The sequence below is a fragment of the Ornithorhynchus anatinus genome, chromosome 17 (genome assembly GCF_004115215.2).
Source record: "Ornithorhynchus anatinus isolate Pmale09 chromosome 17, mOrnAna1.pri.v4, whole genome shotgun sequence".
Lineage (NCBI taxonomy): Eukaryota > Metazoa > Chordata > Mammalia > Monotremata > Ornithorhynchidae > Ornithorhynchus > Ornithorhynchus anatinus.
In genome coordinates this window covers 24,275,110-24,293,676 of record NC_041744.1, presented here as the reverse complement: position 1 = coordinate 24,293,676, position 18,567 = coordinate 24,275,110, and the positions used below count along the sequence as shown (strand labels likewise).

Sequence of the window (18,567 nt, the reverse complement as noted above, 5' to 3'; positions counted from 1 at the left end):
AAAGACCTTCTACCATTGAATAGGCACCAGAAAATGTGAAAATTATTATATATTAGAGCCCAGGGTACTCAGATAGCACTGTGCTGGTGATGGTAAAAAGCAGCTGGTGAGAAACAGCGCAGCTTATTGGAAAGTGTACAGGCTTGGGAGTCAGAGGTTGTGGGTTCTAATCCTGATACCACCACTTAGCTGTGTGATTTTGGGCAAGTCACTTAACCTCTATGTGTCTCAGTTACCTCATCTGTAAAATGGGGATTTAGACTGTGAGCCCCACGTGGGACAACCTGATTACCTTTTAGCTACCCCAGTGCTTAGAACAGTGCTTGGCACATAGTAAGTGCTTAATAAATATCATTATCATTGATATTATTATTATTATTATTAGAGCTAGGAAGGGCTCTACCCTCAGATGAGAAATTTTCAATTTTTTCCTACAATGTCTAGAGATTTTCTGAAATTTCCCCGTGCACATCAATGGGAAGAGATTTTTTTTTAAAAAAAAAACACATTTGATGGTGCTTTTCTGAATTTACTCTAAAAGTTCTAAAGTGGGAAAAACAGAGCTTGCATCCAAGAGAGAGGAGGAAAAAGTCCACAGTATAAAAATGCCTCTTCTAATAAATGATGAGACAAGACATCCTTTTTCACTCACTTAACCTGTCAACTTGCCATGACTGCAAATGTCAGCAATGGAGCTAAATTTAGTAGTCTGATCACACCCCATTATCTTATTTTCCAAGGTAGCAGGAAAATGCCAAATAGGCAGAAACCTTGCAACCGAGAAGCAACTACGTTTATACTAAAGAGCTGCTTATGTGACTGAATTTTTAATAATTTGCAATTGCAATGTTTCTTAATAACATTAATTACATGCTTTGTAAGAAGCCCCCCTAACTCATTAATGAATAACCTTCATTTTATTTCATTTTATGCAGCTACTATGAAGAGTTTAGTGGAATGTTAGCATGCAAAACACTGTTGCCCAACCCTTTTTGAATGCTCCTCTAGACTGTTTTGAGCTGTATGCATAAATATGTTTGGTAGAAGGATAATGCATATATATTTTCCTAGGAAAAAAAGATATGTCAAAATGATTTTCAGCATCTCACTAAACACTTGGAATAGTTCAAACTACTAACAGCTCCAGTCTCTGATAACAGTCTGGAAATTAATTTTTTTCCTACATAGGCTACTGTGGTTTTGGTAAAATGAGGGCAACTTTCAATTAAAAAAAAAGACCATTTGACAGCCACAAAAGGTTAATTCGATTATTCTAAGCAGCTTCCAACTTTTTCCAAGTTTCACCTGCAGAAAATAAGTTTATAGCTTTGTTTTTTTTTGGTCCAGGGGTTCCTTAGTGACATATTCATTATGTATGCCCGGGCACACTTGTGAGTGGTGGAAATATATAATAATTATTTTTTTAGAAACTATTAATGGTTACTAATATAACCATGCCTTTATATGAGGGAAAATAAAATGGACACCTCTCACCATTCTCATTTAGGCATTAGAGTTTTCCAAAATCAGTATCAACACATTAAAGTGATCTCAACATATTTTCATGCTGTGAACTCCTCTCATATTAAAACATTTTGAATACTTAAAAAAAAGGAATTTGGGACATTAAATGCAGCAGAACTTTCTGTTGGTGTTGGCAATGCTTTTCTTCTTCCCTCTTTTTATATAAAGCAAATTAATGAATTTACTTGATAGGATGTGTACATCTAGATTTATATATGTAATATATATCAGAAAATGAATTTTTTTCATTTTTCATTTTGATTATTTTTAGTTAATTTCAAAACTATACTGGGAATACTTCATTGTTACAGTTCTGGCCTTTTTTACATTAAATTAACAAGAATGACCACTAAAATTAAAAAGTTTCCTTTGGTAATGACAAATTATAGTTTTCCATGAGAAGAAGCATGGCATATTGAAAAGAGTGAGGAAGATTGAGAATGAGGAGACTAAGGTTCCAGTCTGATACCATCACTTTTCTGCTGTGTGATCCTAGGAAACCCACTTTACTTCTCTGGGTCTCAGTTTCCTCATTTGTAAAATCACAATGAACCACCTGTTCTTCCCTCCCTCTTAGACTGAAAGACTTGTCTTGGAAAGAAACTAAAACGAATGATTATTTTGATCTGCCCCAAGACTTAACATAATGCTTGGCCCACAACAAGACTTTCATAAATGCCTTACCATGTTTTACTCCTGAGATCTTATGCTAATTGATATCCTCTACCACCATCCTTGAGCTAAGAACCAACAATGAACACTCAAGGAAAATAATTCCAGTTACATTCGAGTGTCTTCACAATCACACACATATTTCTGGCCTAATCACTTCCACTAAAATGGGAAAAAAGTAACAGGTTTGGTTGTCAAAGAGTACTAGAATTCCAGTACCTGTTTAATTGCCAAATTTTACATTGAAATTCAGACTCTATTTTAAAAAGTAATAGGAACTGTAACTATATTTCAAACAAAAGAATGGCCAATTTTCTTTACCTATCATGCTATGTTACTGAGGGAAATGTTACATTACACATTACATTAATAACTCAGTAAAAGATTAAGGCAAAGATGGAAACATGTAAGGTTCAGGTGTTAAAATGCCCTAACTTATCCCAGAAGGCATTGCATGATAGCTGTTTAGAAAGGAATCTAAATAGAAATGACAGCTCATGGCTGTTTCTATTGTTGTCAAGGGAAGGGTATTATTGGAAAGACCTTGGGCAAATATGTGAAGACAACTAAATTCTAGAAGATAATCATGTCCCTCATGGAGCTTACAATCTAAGTAGAAGGGAGAACAGGTACTAAATCTCCATTTTGCAGATTAAGTTACTTGCCCAGGGTCCCACTAGACCCCAAACTAGAACCCAGTTCTTCTGAGTCCAGTCTCATGTTCTTTTCATTAAGCCATACTGCTTTCTGCTTCCCTATCACTTAAGATAAAAATATATTAGGCTACCCCATGCTTAATACTTCTGGAAAATGAGCATCTCATTCATTTCCATTTGTTTGACATTTTGGTTTGCTGTTGTTATAATCACTTCAGCTGGGGCACTCAGGTTTCTGTGACATTACCTGATGCAGTCAATGTCTAGCATATGGTATGCACAATACAAAATGCAGCAGCGTTTAGCTTCAAGAAGCAAAGCAGCTGGCAAATTTAACAGCTCACTACCAATTTACTCATCACGTTGTGAGTGGATGCTTGAAAAAAATGTGTTGTCCTTCTTCAAAATACATTCCTCTTCTATTTTAATCTCAGAGAAAGACTCTCAATAGAAAGTAAAACAGATGGGTTCAAGAAGGAAGATATTTATCCCTACTCAAACTATTTACTTCGGCTATTTCCCTAGTCGATGAGTTTTCCAGATGAACGTATTAATATTTTAATGGTTTCATTTTAGCTGGGAAGCTGTCTTCTCTTAAGGCCCCATTTTAAGATCATGTGACTAATTGGGACAAACTAGAAGGTGAAACTGTTCCTTGTGGGTTAAAGGAAGAATTTGAGGATTTAGAAGGTACGTTTTGGCTTCCTTTGGGGGGAAGAAATGAGTGTGCCCTGCAGTCTGAAACCTTCTGGTTCTATAAATTGGTCTTGAAACCTCGGGAAATGACTGTGGCATAGAATGGCTCTTTTCATATGCATATTACACTCTTTAACATCCTGACACAAGCCTATTCACTTTCATCCAGATATTTGAACCCTTCCTGGTTACTGGAATGTGCATCCCTCTTGACATACACCTGTTCAGGAATTGCCATGCTTAATAATTAACATGGCACTTATGAATACGTATTAAATGTTTACAATGTACTAAATATTGGGGGATATACAAAGTTTCTTTGTTGGAAACGGTCCCTGTCCCACTAAGGGTTCCTATTTTGCAGATGAGGAAACAGGTCCAGAGAGGGTAGTGACTTGCCCAAGGTCCCTGAGAAGTCCAATGGCAGAACTGGGACTAGGAATCAGTGCCCAGACTGACAGCCAGTCCCATGCTCTTTTCTCTGGCCAAGATGCACATTTAGCTCACACAAACGTGTCTATGAAGTCAGCTCTTTGCCTTTGCATTCTTAACATTAGTTAAGACCATATTTACTCATGGTTCCCTCATCAGCCCTCTCTTTCTACTTAAGTCTTAGACTATATCTTTTTTTTCTGGTATTTGTTAAGTGCAAGGCACTGTACTAAGTGCAGAGATAGATAAAAGCTAATCAGGATGGACACAGTCCATGTCCCACATGGGGCTCTCACAGTATTAATCCCCATTTTACAGATGAGGTAATTGAGGCACAGAAAAGGTAAGTGACTTGCCCAGGGTCACATAGCGGACAGGTGGCTGAGCAGGGATTAGAACCCACGTCCTTCTGACTCCCAGGCCCGTGCTCTACCCTCTAGACAACACTGCTTTGCACAGAGAATACAGTGAATAAATATTCTATCTCATCTACCACTATAGGGGATATGTTTTGGAGAAATCTAGACCTCCCCTGGTCCCAGGAAACCCCTTCAGATATGCAGGAAGTTGCGTCTTCCAAATTGCACTCTAATATGAAATATGGTTTCTTTTGGCCGCCTGCTTCTTTTGTTTGGTTATTGCTGTTATCTTCTGATTCTGATATTGTTCTGAATGATTTCATTTCTACTTGCCCTTTTACGGTTTAAAGTGTAATTTTAAATATGTAATTAATTTCTGAATCAATGGTTCCAAAAAAGCCGCTACAGAGTTACTCTCTTATTTGTAGCCAAACTGACAATTCAAGGAGGGAAAGGTAAAATATTTGCCTGATTCTTCATCGGGATACCTGGCTCCTCTTTGATTATTTAATAAAAACAATTCCAGATCATGAACTCCACTTGGTTTCCAAAATTAATAGTAGATGTCAAATTTGAAATATAGTTCATATTTCTGTTGTATTGTCCTAAGTCGTGTTGAGTAGATTTATGAAGTGAAGGGGCCTTTCCCAGAATGGAGTGCAATATGTCAAAGAGTTTGACTTCAGTTCCAGTCAAACAGAAATTAAACAATTAGACTCAAATGGATGGAGGGGGAACTCTGTAACCCATATTATATGGTTCTGGTCTGATACACCTGGAATCCTTGTCTACAATATCTTTCCCAATGGCTATTGATATTTGGTGATCCCAAGTTTTAAGGGTAATGGAAGGTGACGACACATTGCTTTGTGTTCTGGGAAGTTGTATCACATTATAAATCAACCCGGCCAAACTTAATGACTTAACAGCACGATGTCTCTGACATGTTCAGAACTGTATTTTAAATGGGATATTTACCATCCATTTGAAAATTAGGGCTTTGTCACGTGTTTCGTCACAGGATGCAGGGTAGGCACAGATATCACCTATGTTTTAGGACATCTAGCCTTGTTTTATGGGTAAAGCAATTCCACCTAAATGGTTGCCTGTTGACCTCGTTCTCTAAGCTCAGACACTATGGGTGCATCTTTTTTTTCCTTATGGCATGTTTTATACCTGGTAAGGTTAACTAGGTTGTTAGGGTACTTCTGGATGGCAGCATTTAAAATCAAGCTATTTTCAATTCTTGCTACTAAATTAAATAAATCGCCACAAAGGGAGTCCCATCCATAGCAGAATGGAATCAGAGCATTAAAAAAAATCCTTGCTTTACTTGTCAAGTAACTGACTGAGCCCAGGAGATTAGATGCAGCCTCTTGGGATAGGTAAATCAAGGAGCTGTCACCACATAATGGTAGGCCTGGAGACTGGGAGTCCAGAGAACCAGATTCTAATTAATAAAACTAATGGATTAATTAAGCACTTCCAATGTGACAGAGCACTGTGCTAACTGCTGAGGTAGATGCAGATGGATAATCAGGTTGGACAGAGTCCCAGCCCCATACAGGGCTCACAATCACAGAAGTTGAGAGAGGGTATCTTATACCCACTTAACAAATGTGCAAACTGAGAAAATCATTTATTGCAGATCACTGGCAGATCCGGGATTACAACCCATGTAACTTCACTCATACTCTTTTCACTAGAGCTTGGAGCTCATTTCAACCCTGCCACTAAACTGATAAGTGTGAAATAAGTTAAGGGGTTTATCCCTTACTGTACCTTAGTTTTCTCACCTGGGGATAATGAAAACTGCCCCTCTCCATCTCACAGGGATGATGTGAGGACAGATAAGATCATTGCTGTGAAAGTGCTCTGGAAAAATGCTATGTAAATTGAAAGTGATACTAGCTGTGGAATAGACTATCTAAACCATGCTCACACCAAGAAAATGTGAACCCTGATTTTATTCCCTGCTACCCTAGCTTTATCCCTTCCTTCCCTGAATAATCATGGGCTCCTTGTTCAGACATCAGTGACATCTGAATAGCTGCATGTTTTTTCAAAGTGCTTAATGGCCAATAGTCACAATGTGCACCCATGAGTGATGATATCCCTAAAGATTCACATCGGCCCCCTAAGTAAATATGGACCAAACCCATTTTCAATGCCATTGTGAATAATGCCCATTACTGGGACTCTCCTGCCCAGGATCCACCATTTTTCACTAGGAGTGAGCTAGTGAAAAAGTCCTTGCATGAGTCTAGGGCCATATAATCACTACTAGAAAAGGATTAGTAGAGAATGCTCAAAAGGGCATTCTGCACACCTACTAACTTGAGAGCCTGTCCTGAACAGAAGAGGCAAAATCAGCTGAGAAAGTTCTGATGTTACACTAGCCTGACCTGTATGGGTGGTTCAGGAATGTTGAGCTCAATACTCCTAGTGAATAAATTACGTTCTACAGATAATTTAGACCCTGTGGAATTGCCGCAGGACACCAGGGGTCATTCCCTGCACAGAGAAATGATGCCCTACTGGTCTGATGCATTTTATTTTCTTAGCATGACTTTCTCAGAGAATCTTTTCTCACTCAAGAACCTCATATGCTTCCACTGAGAATATCAATGGAAAAAGCATTATCTATTGGAGTCAGAGGACCTGGGTTCTAATCCCAGATCTGCCATTTGCTTTCTGTGTGACCTTGGGCTAGTCACTTAACTTTGTTGTGCCTCAGTTTCCACAAGTACAAAATGGGGATAAAATACCTCTTCTCCCTCCTACTTAGACTGTGAGCCTCATGTTGGACAAGGACTGTATCTGACCTAATTATCTTGTACCTTATTCAGCACTTGGAACAGTATTTGACACACAAAAGTGCTTAACAAATACCATTAAAATAAGAAGACAATGTGTATAGTAAATCTAACTACTGAATTGATCCCTTCTGATCAGTCAACATCCAATGTGATGCTCCCAGTGAGGATCACCAGAAGAATCAAGGATAGAGTTGATCTGGGAGAACTTTGGGGTGGAACAGCAAAAAGAAAACATTTTCCAATGCAGAATATTTTCAACTATTGTCTTCAGCTGTTTCTGTGAGCTCAAGCATATATGGGACTAGAATGGGAAAAAAGCTGTTCCAGTAACTTCGAGGAAACATCAATGCATCATTTAAACTTTTCGTTTTTAGCCTATTACTAAAAAAAAGCAAATGTTACTCTATTCCAAGAAATATCAAATGGTGCAAATATTTTACCTTACTTTAGTGGTGCAAAGCCAAATTAATGCATGATGAAAGATAGTAAAAACATAAATACTAACTTTTTCATGCCGTAAAATAAATGGATTTATTCTCATCCCTCAGCCAAGGGTATCATTCAGCAAGATATGAGGCCTAACTACCATAGCATGAAACCAATACTAATTGGATCCTGAAAGCACTATTCATAAATTTCTTTAAATTGACATGCAGACAATAAGCACAGAGCAGTACAGTTTTTTTCCAAAAGCAAATCTCGAGCCGGAGTATCTCAAAATAAAAGGAAGGCATATAGCAATAAAACAGTTGCAATCAGTTTATCTCCTTTCAGATTATCCATGAACCTAAAAAGTTACAACTAACCATTGTGTTTTATAGAGGAAAAAGGAAAATATTTAGCTCCTCCTCTTCACAAGTTACGGTAGTTTGTAAACTTCATCCAATACAATATCCAAACATGATTAAGAATGGCTGGGTTTATAATGTGATTTTTATACCCAAATCAATTGAGTACTTATTGCTATATGGCAAAAGCCATTTCATTTGGCTTACTTAAAATGATGAAAGCTTCAGCAGTAGGCTTTCAATTTAACAGTCCTTATATTATTATGTTAGTGCTATATGGCACTGATGAATAAATTGGCTTCATTCAGTCAAATGTTGCTGTGCATGAGGGATGAAGCATTGCACAAAGCCATGCTAAATGATAGAAGGATGGTTACTTACCAACGGGGCGGGCTGTAGACATTACAATGGTGTGGTGAGAACATAAAAAAGAAATTAAAAAAAAAAAGAAAATTGTCAGAATGCATGGTGTGCAATGTGTATCCTTTTAGTATGGACACTACAGTGAATTCTAAAGTCATAATGCCACTGGGATCAGTTCCAATTTCTACATTTTTCAAATTCAGCTTTCTAAAGATATTGTTCTAGGAAAAATAGTTACACAGTAGCTTGAAGTTTGCTACGGCTGATTGATAGACATTTTAAATAGATTCACATGTTGCCATCAATTAGCACTGCAAATGCCCCATTGAAATGAAATAGCACAGAGTTATAGAACTTGTAGAATATACCCATTCAAGCCTTTAGACTGGCAAATGTCAAACCAATAAAGAAAGGCATCAATGTCTGATTTAAATACCAAGTGAATTTTAAGCATGGCCAGTCAGAACTGTTATATGGACTGCAGGAAACCCAAGACACTGTTTTCCCCTCTAGTAATAGGCTAATAGCACATCACTTTTAACCCACTGACAGGGCTGATGAAAATATAACAAATAGCTCAGAGTGACCATAGGGATTTCAACTCAGTACCTCCCAAATCAGTTTTCCATTACTAGTATGTTTTTCCTTTCTTTTCTTTTTAATTTTACAAAACAGGCAAAATGATGACTGACAAGTTGATTCTAGTTCATTTGGAAAATGGAGTTAAAAAACATGTGATCTCTTGATTGTGCTGCAACCTCCATGTGACTAGAATCATCAGTGTATCAGCTGCTTCCATTATTAAAACATAGAAGTGTAAATAGAAAGTTATCTTTAAGTAGAAAATTTAGAATATCCAAGTAACTAAAAGAAGCACATCCAGACAGAAGTAATTCACCAGAATTCTGAACAAACAAAAAGTCTATTGTTAGAAACACAGATTCTGTAGAAAAAGTAGAAAATATCTGCAAGAGAAAACAGTCAACATTTATTTTTCTAATACTAGGAAAGCTATTCCATGCCCAATATTATACCTGCAAATAATTTTTTAACTAATAACATCAGGATTCTAAAACAAAAGATAGCAGACCAAAAAACACATAAACGTACCATCCATAATAAATTGCCTACTTAATCTAGTACACTGTTACAGTCACATTTATAAGATTCACAATTTATTTTATCATTCTTCATCACTTAACTGTACACAATGAAAAGAATTTCCAGACCACACGAAAAGCACTTTTCTAAACTCTGTTCTAAGATCATTTAAAGGCAAATAGATTTATTGACGGCTATAGCTATTACCGGGAGTGCAATTCTCTTTTTGACTTAGGAACGGGCCCATACCATTTCTCATCAAGCTTAATTCTAGAGACCATTTTTTATCAAATTTTGAAATGAAAAAACAATTTTAAGTAGAACTATTTCTCAGAAAGATAAAGCTATCTTATCCGTCTTATCTAAAGTGAACAACATGGTAACATTTTAGCCAATGGATTATGGGAAAAACCTCTTTTCTTTGTTATAGATTAAACCATCCAGGTTGCTTTTTTATTTCAGCAAATTAAGCTGAATTGTGTCCATGCATTAAATGGATAGAAGTGGAATCTGGCCGTTTGGGGCAATTGACCCCTCTTTCTAATAAAGCAAATCCACAGAGAGGTTGAACATTTGATTTAATGTGAAAGAAAAGAGGAGTACAGATAATGACAAAAATGTTTTGATTAACCTTGCAGAGTTCTACTGCCAATCTTTTTCATTTACCACTAACCTGTGAAAAATGTTCATTATTCCTTCCATTGAACAGAATTGCTTTGTGTTTTTTCTAAACACAGATGAGTCAACTTCGTTTGGACCTGGAGATATATTTTATTGTTCAAGAAATTTTCCCTACCCATATTTTGGGAGCTCTTTGTAGTATGTGAAGTTTATGAAACTGATATCACTCTTTGATTGATCAAATTCTGTAATGTTTAATGGCAGAAGGGTTTTATTAGGAATAATTTTAGATTGTGGCTCTAATGTTTTTAGACTCTGAGACCCATGTGGTTTTTTCTATCTCCCACAGTACACAGGTGCAGTTTTTGGCACATAGAAGGCATTTAACCAAAATTCTCATTGTTATTATTATATCTGAGTTTTTCCATTCCTAATGTCAAGTTGAAAGTTAAAAAAAGTATCCCTTTCCATATTAGTTTCAACTCCAATGTACCTGAAAAAATGGGAGTAAAACTATTACTGTCATCCAAGAATCCCAGATATTCATCAAGAAAATACTCAGCCTCCACTTCTTTTGACAAGATTAAAAAATAGCCCTAAAGGGAGACAACAATACATGGTTCCTCTCAAATACTGTGCTGTTAACAGACTTCTTGGGTGGACACACCATTAACTGCCCACTACTAGCACTGTTTAGGTTCTCTTGTTCTCAAAAGTGTTTTATAATATGAACACTAAGTGAAAATTTTCCAGGAACATGTGTATGTATATACACAAATGATAGTGGTCAAGGAACATGTCTACCAACTCTATTTTATTATGCTCTCCTAAGCACTGAGTACACCTAAGCACTCAATAATATCATTGATTGATATAAATGTTTATATATATGTAAATACATATAAATGTGGATACCAATATATCAATATTAAGATGCAAAATAATTTGGCACAGTATTATTCTATGCTTGATATAAGTATAAAGCATAAAATGATACTTTGCCAAATTATTTTCCATCTAAAATGCAAGCTTTTTCTATCCAAAGCAATTATTTCTAGAAATTAAAGTCCAAGAACAAAAGAGTGGTAAGAGGTTGCCAAAATGAAATTGCCTCAAGTTCAATCATTGCCATTGCTAAATAATGATAATCTATCTGGCTAAAACTTCAATTGTTGAAAACCCTTGAACTTTGGGTGAAAGAGTTGAATTTAGGACAAATTATGAGAATTATGGGAATAAAATAAGAGATTAAGACTGAAAATGGATGGTTGGGTGATCGATGATTGAACCACTGACAACTTTATATTCTTTGTGCTCAACCATTCATAGTTCAATTTTAGAAAATTGTTAACAGTGCTTTACCAGCAAATATTTCTCAGATGCTATGTTTTTCTCCTCAAACACAATAACAAAACAAATCTTATTTGAGGATAATAAAGACAGCCAAACTGCTGTGCAAGCTTTTTACCTAGACCATGATTTCTGTGACTAACTGAAGCATTTACAGAAATATTTGAGTAATTAGCATCGACTGAATGTTTTCAAGCATATTTTCCTGGCAAAAATCCATGGATAGTTAGGACATGCTTGCTCAAACATATGCCAGTAAGGGAACTGCTACACTCAATTGACATGCAGTGAAAACATCCTTTGACATAACCATTTTGTAAAGGGTTTTCATCTGGGCCATGAAATTTGACATGGGCCTGAGGGCCACTAGCCACTCTGATGTTTTATGTGAATACTGACCGTTGTTCATATTTATGGTATTTGTTAAGTGCTTGCTGTATCAAAAGCTGTTCTAAGCATTGGGGTAGATACAAGTTAAGATGGACAGAGACCCTGTCCTGCATGGACCTCACAGTCTAGGCAGGAGGAAGAACAGGAGAATGAAGGCACAAGGAAGGTAAATGCCTTGCCCAAAGTCACACAGCAAGCAGTTGGCAGAGACAGGATTAGAACCCAGATCCTCTGACGCCCAAGCCTGTACTCTTTCCACTATACCATGCTTCTTCATTACACTTATTGAATCATCTTTTCTTTAATTTTGCTGCTAAAGCTATATAAATGATTTTCCCCTTGTTCCTATTAGGTGGACACAATCTATGCCTGCTTAGCATCGTTCCTAGATTGTGAGCTTCATTAGGTTAGAGACCCTGTTTCCTACTTTCGTTTGTGTTTCCAAGTATTTAGTCCAGGACTCTGAACGTTATACCAAACAGTAACACTGATGACTGATTGATTGCCCAAAGGAAGATTGTTTTCTTTAAGTGGAATTGTTTTATCTACCGAGATGACAAAATAGAATTCTGATAAATCCCTCTGGATCACCCACTTCCTCCAAGAGAAGGCGGTGACCGGGGTGGGGCTAAAGGGCAGAGGTAATGACTCAGTGTCTATTTCCCTGGAGTTCTGGCTAGAAAACTCTCTCCTGTCAACAAAAAGCCCTGTATTTCCTCACCCTTCATTTCCGGAGGGTCATGTGAAGGACAAACAGTGCTGCTGGGATGCTCGAGGTTAGATCCCAGAATCATGGTTGGGTATGCTGTCGTTCCTCCACTCAAATGCACTTTCTGCCTCCACATTAGGAGTGGGAAGCTAAGCTATGCTGAAAGCCACAAGAAGGAAATTTGGGAGGGTGGAAGTGGAGTTGGAGTGGTCATCTGCCATGACTTAACTGGATGTGTGATGTTGTGTGACTGTGAGCAGAGCTGTGGAATATTTAATTTACCTCATCCAGGGTGAGGGCATCACATCCTGAGGGCAGTTTATTCACTCTAGTTCACTCTAGGGTCAAGCCCAAGGAAAATTGTTTTTTTCCCTCATTCTAAACATTTTACTTTGGCTCTATAAACAAACATGATCTATGACTGGAAAAGTGCAAGACATCCAGGAAGCAAAATAAAAGTGACCACGACTAAATCAATTGTTTTAGTCCTCTGAAGTTCACATACCAACTGGAGAGTCAGAGTCTCCCAGTCCCTTAGCTGCTCCCCTCTGGTTGTAAATTAGGGACCTTTGGAAACTGTATTAATTCTTTCAGGCCACTTGGGTGCTATTTAAGAACTTATTGATTCAGTGTGCTAAGTAGCCTCCTGAGCTTATTCAGTTTTCAAATGCCTTACGTTTCTTAGGCAGCAAGAGATTCTGGCTCATTATAAATGGTTAATAGAAAATCTACTATATTTAACTTTTTTACATTTCCAATGTTAATATCCCAACATTACATATGAGAGAAAATGCTTATCATTTCTAAAATTAAAATGAATAAATTAACACATAAAAACAAAATTGGAAGAGTGATTTGAACACCATTGAAAATGACACAACTAAGTATAGGAGAAACACAGTTGGTCTTTCTTCCTTTACTTACAGAAAAGGGATAGAAAACATCTGGAGAAATGTAAATACATTGGTCTCACTGATACAGTTAATTATGGGTTAGTCAGTCTCTCAGTGGTCAAAAGATTTGGGAGCAGATGCTACCACTTACCTCGAACAGTGAGAGAGGCCGTGGCTTCCACTTTTCCAACCCGATTTTCAGCAATACATGTGAAGGTTCCCTCGTCTGAACTCAGCGTCTTTTTAATTCTCAATGTATAATCATCTTTGATGTCATATCTGCATTTGAAAATAATGAAAGAGATAGGATTACAGGATTTACAATTTGGGAGGCAAAGTTTTTTCACCTGCAGGGTATGGCTGTGATCTGATTGTATCTTGGATAGATCTTTGGAAGATAATAAATTATCAGGAGTTGGATGATAATGCCAAACATTAATCTTCATGACATTTTTATTGCACTATGCATTAGTTAAAAATTCTGCAGCCATAAAATTAGTGGTACTATGTTCTTTTGGCACTAGAGCATTATTAATAACATCACTACCCTTGATCAAAAGCAATGGAATAAAATTAAGTTTTGAGGCATCAACGTATCAATACATGAGACTTCAAATAACCTAAAAATACCTGATATGGTAGATTTTATTTTCCTTTAATATGTTTTGCCTAATGCCAGACACAGTAAAATAGTTGGTGTTTCTAGGTAGATTATATCACTTGACTTTGTGAGCAAATGAGCACTGTAAAAGTAGGTTTTGGAAGTATTTTGTATATGACAGAAAGGATTATTGAATAGTAAATAAATTATTAAATAGTATTGTAAAGTGCCTTTACAATAATTTTGGCATTTATTAAACAGTCATTATGTGGTAAGCACTGGGATAAATACACGGTAAAGTGATCAGACACAAGACTCTGTTCCAAATGGTACTCACAATTTTACAGAAGAGACAACTCAGGCACAGAGAGATTAGGTGATTTACCCAAGGTCACACATTCAGCCAGTGGCAGGCCTGTGATTAGAACTCTGGACTCCCAGGCCCATGCTATTTTCATTAAGCAAGCTAAAATACCAACAAATCAAAATTGCCTGGCAAGGCAGAGAACATGGGTACAGTTTTGATTTCTACTGATGTTTTTGCACAACTTTCATTTTATCAACATAAATAGGACGTAATTTATCTTTTCAAATTTTAGTACATATTTGAGATTGACTCAACCCTATCTCTTTCTATACCTCCAAACTTCTTATCTTGTCTTATCTACCTATTTTTAACTCTTCACAAGGCACTCCTCTAACACTAACCTGATGACTGTACCTTGATATCATCTTTCTTGTCATCCTTTCTGGCTTGGAACTCCCTTCCCCTTCATACCTGACAGACCCCATTCTTGCCATCTTAAAAGCCCAGCTAAAGTCACATCTCCTCCAAGAAGCCTTCCCCAACTAAGCTCTCACTTCCCTGTTTTAGCCCTCCCCTCTACATCACTTTTCACCTGGCTCTCTTCCCATTTGATATGCACTCTTCCTCTCAACTCACAGCATTTATGTATATAACCATTTTAAATTTATTTTAATGCCTGTCTCTCCCTCAAATCTGTACGATTCTTGATGGAAGGGATAATCTATATTGATTTTTTAATTCTATGCTCTCCCTAATCAATCATATTTATCATTCATATATACTGAGTGTTTACTATGTAAAGAGCACTGTACTAAGCAATTGAGAGAGTACAGCATAACAGAATTAGTAGACAGGTTCCCTACCCCCAACAAGTTTACAATCTATAGTGGGGGAGAAAGACATAATGTGAATAAATAAATTAAGGATAAATTCATAAGTGCTGTGGGGCTGAGGGAGGGGTGAATAGAAGGGGCAAATTCAAGCATAAGGCCAACACCGAAGGGAGTGGGAGAAGAGGAAATTAGGACATAGTTGGGGAAGGCAACTCAGATATGTCCCTTCAATATGGTTTTGTAGATGGGGAGAGTCATCATCTCTTGGATATAAAGAGGGAGAGTGTTCCTGGCCAGAGGCAAGAAGTGGGTGGGAGTACGATGGTGAGACAGATGAGATCTAGGTACAGTGACTAGGCTGTCATTAGAGGAACAAAGTGTGCAGGCTGGGTTATAGTAGGAAAGCAGCAAGGGCGTAAGGTGATTGAATGCTTTACAGCCAATGGTATGGAGTTTCTCTTCGATGTGGATGGGCAACCACTGGAAGTTCTGTAGGAGTGGGAAACATGGACTGAATGCCTCTGTAGAAAAATGATTAATGATTCAAGTGGTAGCAATTTGGATGGAGAGGAAATGGCAGGTTTTAGTAATGTTGCGAAGGTTGAACTGACAGAATTTCATGAAAGACTGAATATGTGGATTGAAAGAGATGAGTTGAGGATAATATCAAGGTTATGGTCTTGTGAGACAGGAAGGATAGTGGTGCTGTCTACAATTATGGGAAAGTCAGGGTTAGGACAAGGTTTGGATTGGAAGGCAAGGAACTCTGTTTTGGACATGTTAAGTTAAGGACTCAGCAGGCCATCAAAGAAGAGATGTCCTAAAGGTAGGAGGAAATGCAAGACTGCAGAGAAGGAGAGAGATTGGGGTGGGGAGGGGTGGGAGGAAAAATGCAGATTTGGGAATCACGCACGCAAAGAGATTGTAGTTGAAGCCATAGAAAAGAATGAGTTCTCCAAGGTAGTGGGTATAGATGGAGAATAGAAGGGGAACCAGAACAGAACCTTGAGGGACTCCCTAAGCACAGAGAACACTATACATATACACTATACAATCACTAATTGATTCATTGATCATTAGCGATATATATGTATGTTCAAGGGATCATATTTGTGAGAACCCAGTACTGGTGACACTTATGATCGATCTCTCTCTCTCTCACACACACACAAATGCACAGAGAGCAATAACTGAAGATATCTATGATTTTCAGAAATAACTACTTCATTCATTTAATGATATTTATTAAGTGCTTAATGTGTGCCAAGCACTGTACTCAGAAGTAATATCCCTGTTCAGTTAGAACAAAAATTGGTTTGAAATTTAGCATTTGCTCCTGTGATTTACATGGATAGAAAAGTATCTTTGAAATACAATATTTGTTTCCAAATGTAACCGAAATAATTTGTATATTTCAATGATTAAGGATATTTCCCATGATTTACTGCAACTGCAAATTATTGTTACCACAGCAAAAAAACAAAAGACCAGCCAGCACACAAAGTTGGAAACAGAATTAACCACTGGTGTTGAAAAAAAGTTTCTTGGTAACTCAGAACAAGTGTTACATTCATTTTTATTGAAGTACTGCTTAATTATAATTATTAACATTTGCAGTTATTTGGTCCTAGTGGAGATGGGGAATCATTTTATTTCTTTCTCTCATCCCATGAAATAAATAGTGTAGAAAAAAATATCTTTTCAAATTACTTAAGTGATCATATCCATGCTAAATATGCCTTCTCTTTTCTCTTCCCAAACTGAATTATTAGTAGAGTTTCTAGGACGGAGTAAATAGTCAATCAGATAAGTTTGTAAGCTACTCGAGGGACTGAACTTTCTTTAGTAAAAGAAACCCACACCACTTAGCCCAGGAATATTTTCTCAGTGGACACTGACCACATTTCACAGTAGAGGTACAGAAAAATTAAGTGATGGGCCTAAGATCACACAAAGAGGAAATGACCAAGTCATGATAAAAATGAGGGTTTGTGGACTAGTAGTTGAGTTTCTTGTTTTTAGAATTGCACATCTTCATAGGAGTGCGTGGATCTGCAGTGTCTCTAAAAATCAATCGTGTATATATTTTCGTTACCCTATTTATTTTGTTAATGAATTGTACATCGCCTTGATTCTATTTAGTTGCCATTGTTTTTACAAGATGTTCTTCCCCTTGACGCTGTTTATTGCCATTGTTCTTGTCTGTCCGTCTCCCCCGATTAGACTGTAAGCCCGTCAAACGGCAGGGACTGTGTCCATCTGTTGCCGACTTGTTCATCCCAAGTGCTTAGTACAGTGCTCTGCACATAGTAAGCGCTCAATAAATACTATTGAATGAATAAATGAGTATTTAATGAGTACTTACTGTATGCAGAGCACTGTACTAAGCTAGAGTACAATATCACAGAGTTGGTAGACACATTTGAAGGGCAAAATTTCAATTATTAACAATTTATTTTATGTTTGAGTAACAAATATATCAACTCTATTGTATTGCACCTTCTGGAACGCTTAGTATCGTGCTCTGCACACAGTAACTGCTCCACAAATAACACTGATTAAAGGTCTTTTCCAAATTCTCACAGTGATTTTGAACCAGGCAAAGGTCCCAGCATTCCTTCCTATTACTCATCTCCTGTTCTCTCTATTCAATTCTGCTCTCTCTGAAGCAATAACTTCCTAGCTAAAACTACATATTTCACAAGCAATTAGGTGTCAAATGTTTCTGCAGGTCCAATAAATGTAGTCTAATTTCTTGCCTTTCCTCTTGGATGAATCAGTATGTGGCTAATTATATTCTTACTGATGCTTTACACCACTGAGTATGATAATTTGGTTTTTGTACTTGAAATCCAAATGCTATTCAATTTTTTTCTCCCAGGAGACAGTAGTGTGGAAGACTGAATGAAATTTCAAATAGCAGTTCAGTTCTTCATGTAATATTGTTTAGAAAACTCTGTGCAGTGAGTATATATGGGTAGGTCCACTAACACTCTGGATATTCAGTACCTGAATATTTGGTTTCTTCTCATACTGACATCAAAATTAACTACATCTAACACCTCTAAGCAGATGTTATTCATATTATTGCCATTTCACAGCTTTTATATATTTTGTTAAAAAGTATTGGATATTTAACCTTTCACTCTACCTTGCTCTTTAGCCTTCACTTCAGAACTGAGACTTTGTAAATAACCAATGCTCTTGAAGATATCAAGCAGCCTCTTTCAGACATCAAATAATATTGCGTATGCTCTAGATGTAATTGTGAGAGTCTGCCTTTAACCAGGAAAATAAAAGAACAGTTGAAAAAACATTGCTGGTGAGGAAATTCTAATAGAAATTGGGTGGTTTTTATTGTGAAACTTGGCAGTCTCTCGTTCATATGAATGCATTCATTGTTGCTGGTCTTGATTAATGACAGTTGTAGAATCATGTGCTGACAGTCCCTGC

At 37.0% G+C, this 18,567-nt stretch overlaps 1 protein-coding gene across 8 annotated transcripts in view; it reads right to left on the bottom strand.

Annotated features, from left to right (window-relative positions):
* ROBO2 (roundabout guidance receptor 2) overlaps nt 1-18,567 on the bottom strand; it is a 1,482,214-nt gene that overhangs the window by 106,501 nt on the left and 1,357,146 nt on the right. For all 8 annotated transcript variants that reach the window (XM_029081978.2, XM_039914497.1, XM_039914495.1 and 5 more), the window contains 2 exons: nt 13,525-13,652; nt 8,328-8,339 (listed from right to left, as the gene is read on the bottom strand). In XM_029081978.2, the coding sequence (XP_028937811.1) occupies nt 8,328-8,339; nt 13,525-13,652 (140 nt within the window). The remainder of the gene's footprint in view (nt 1-8,327; nt 8,340-13,524; nt 13,653-18,567) is intronic.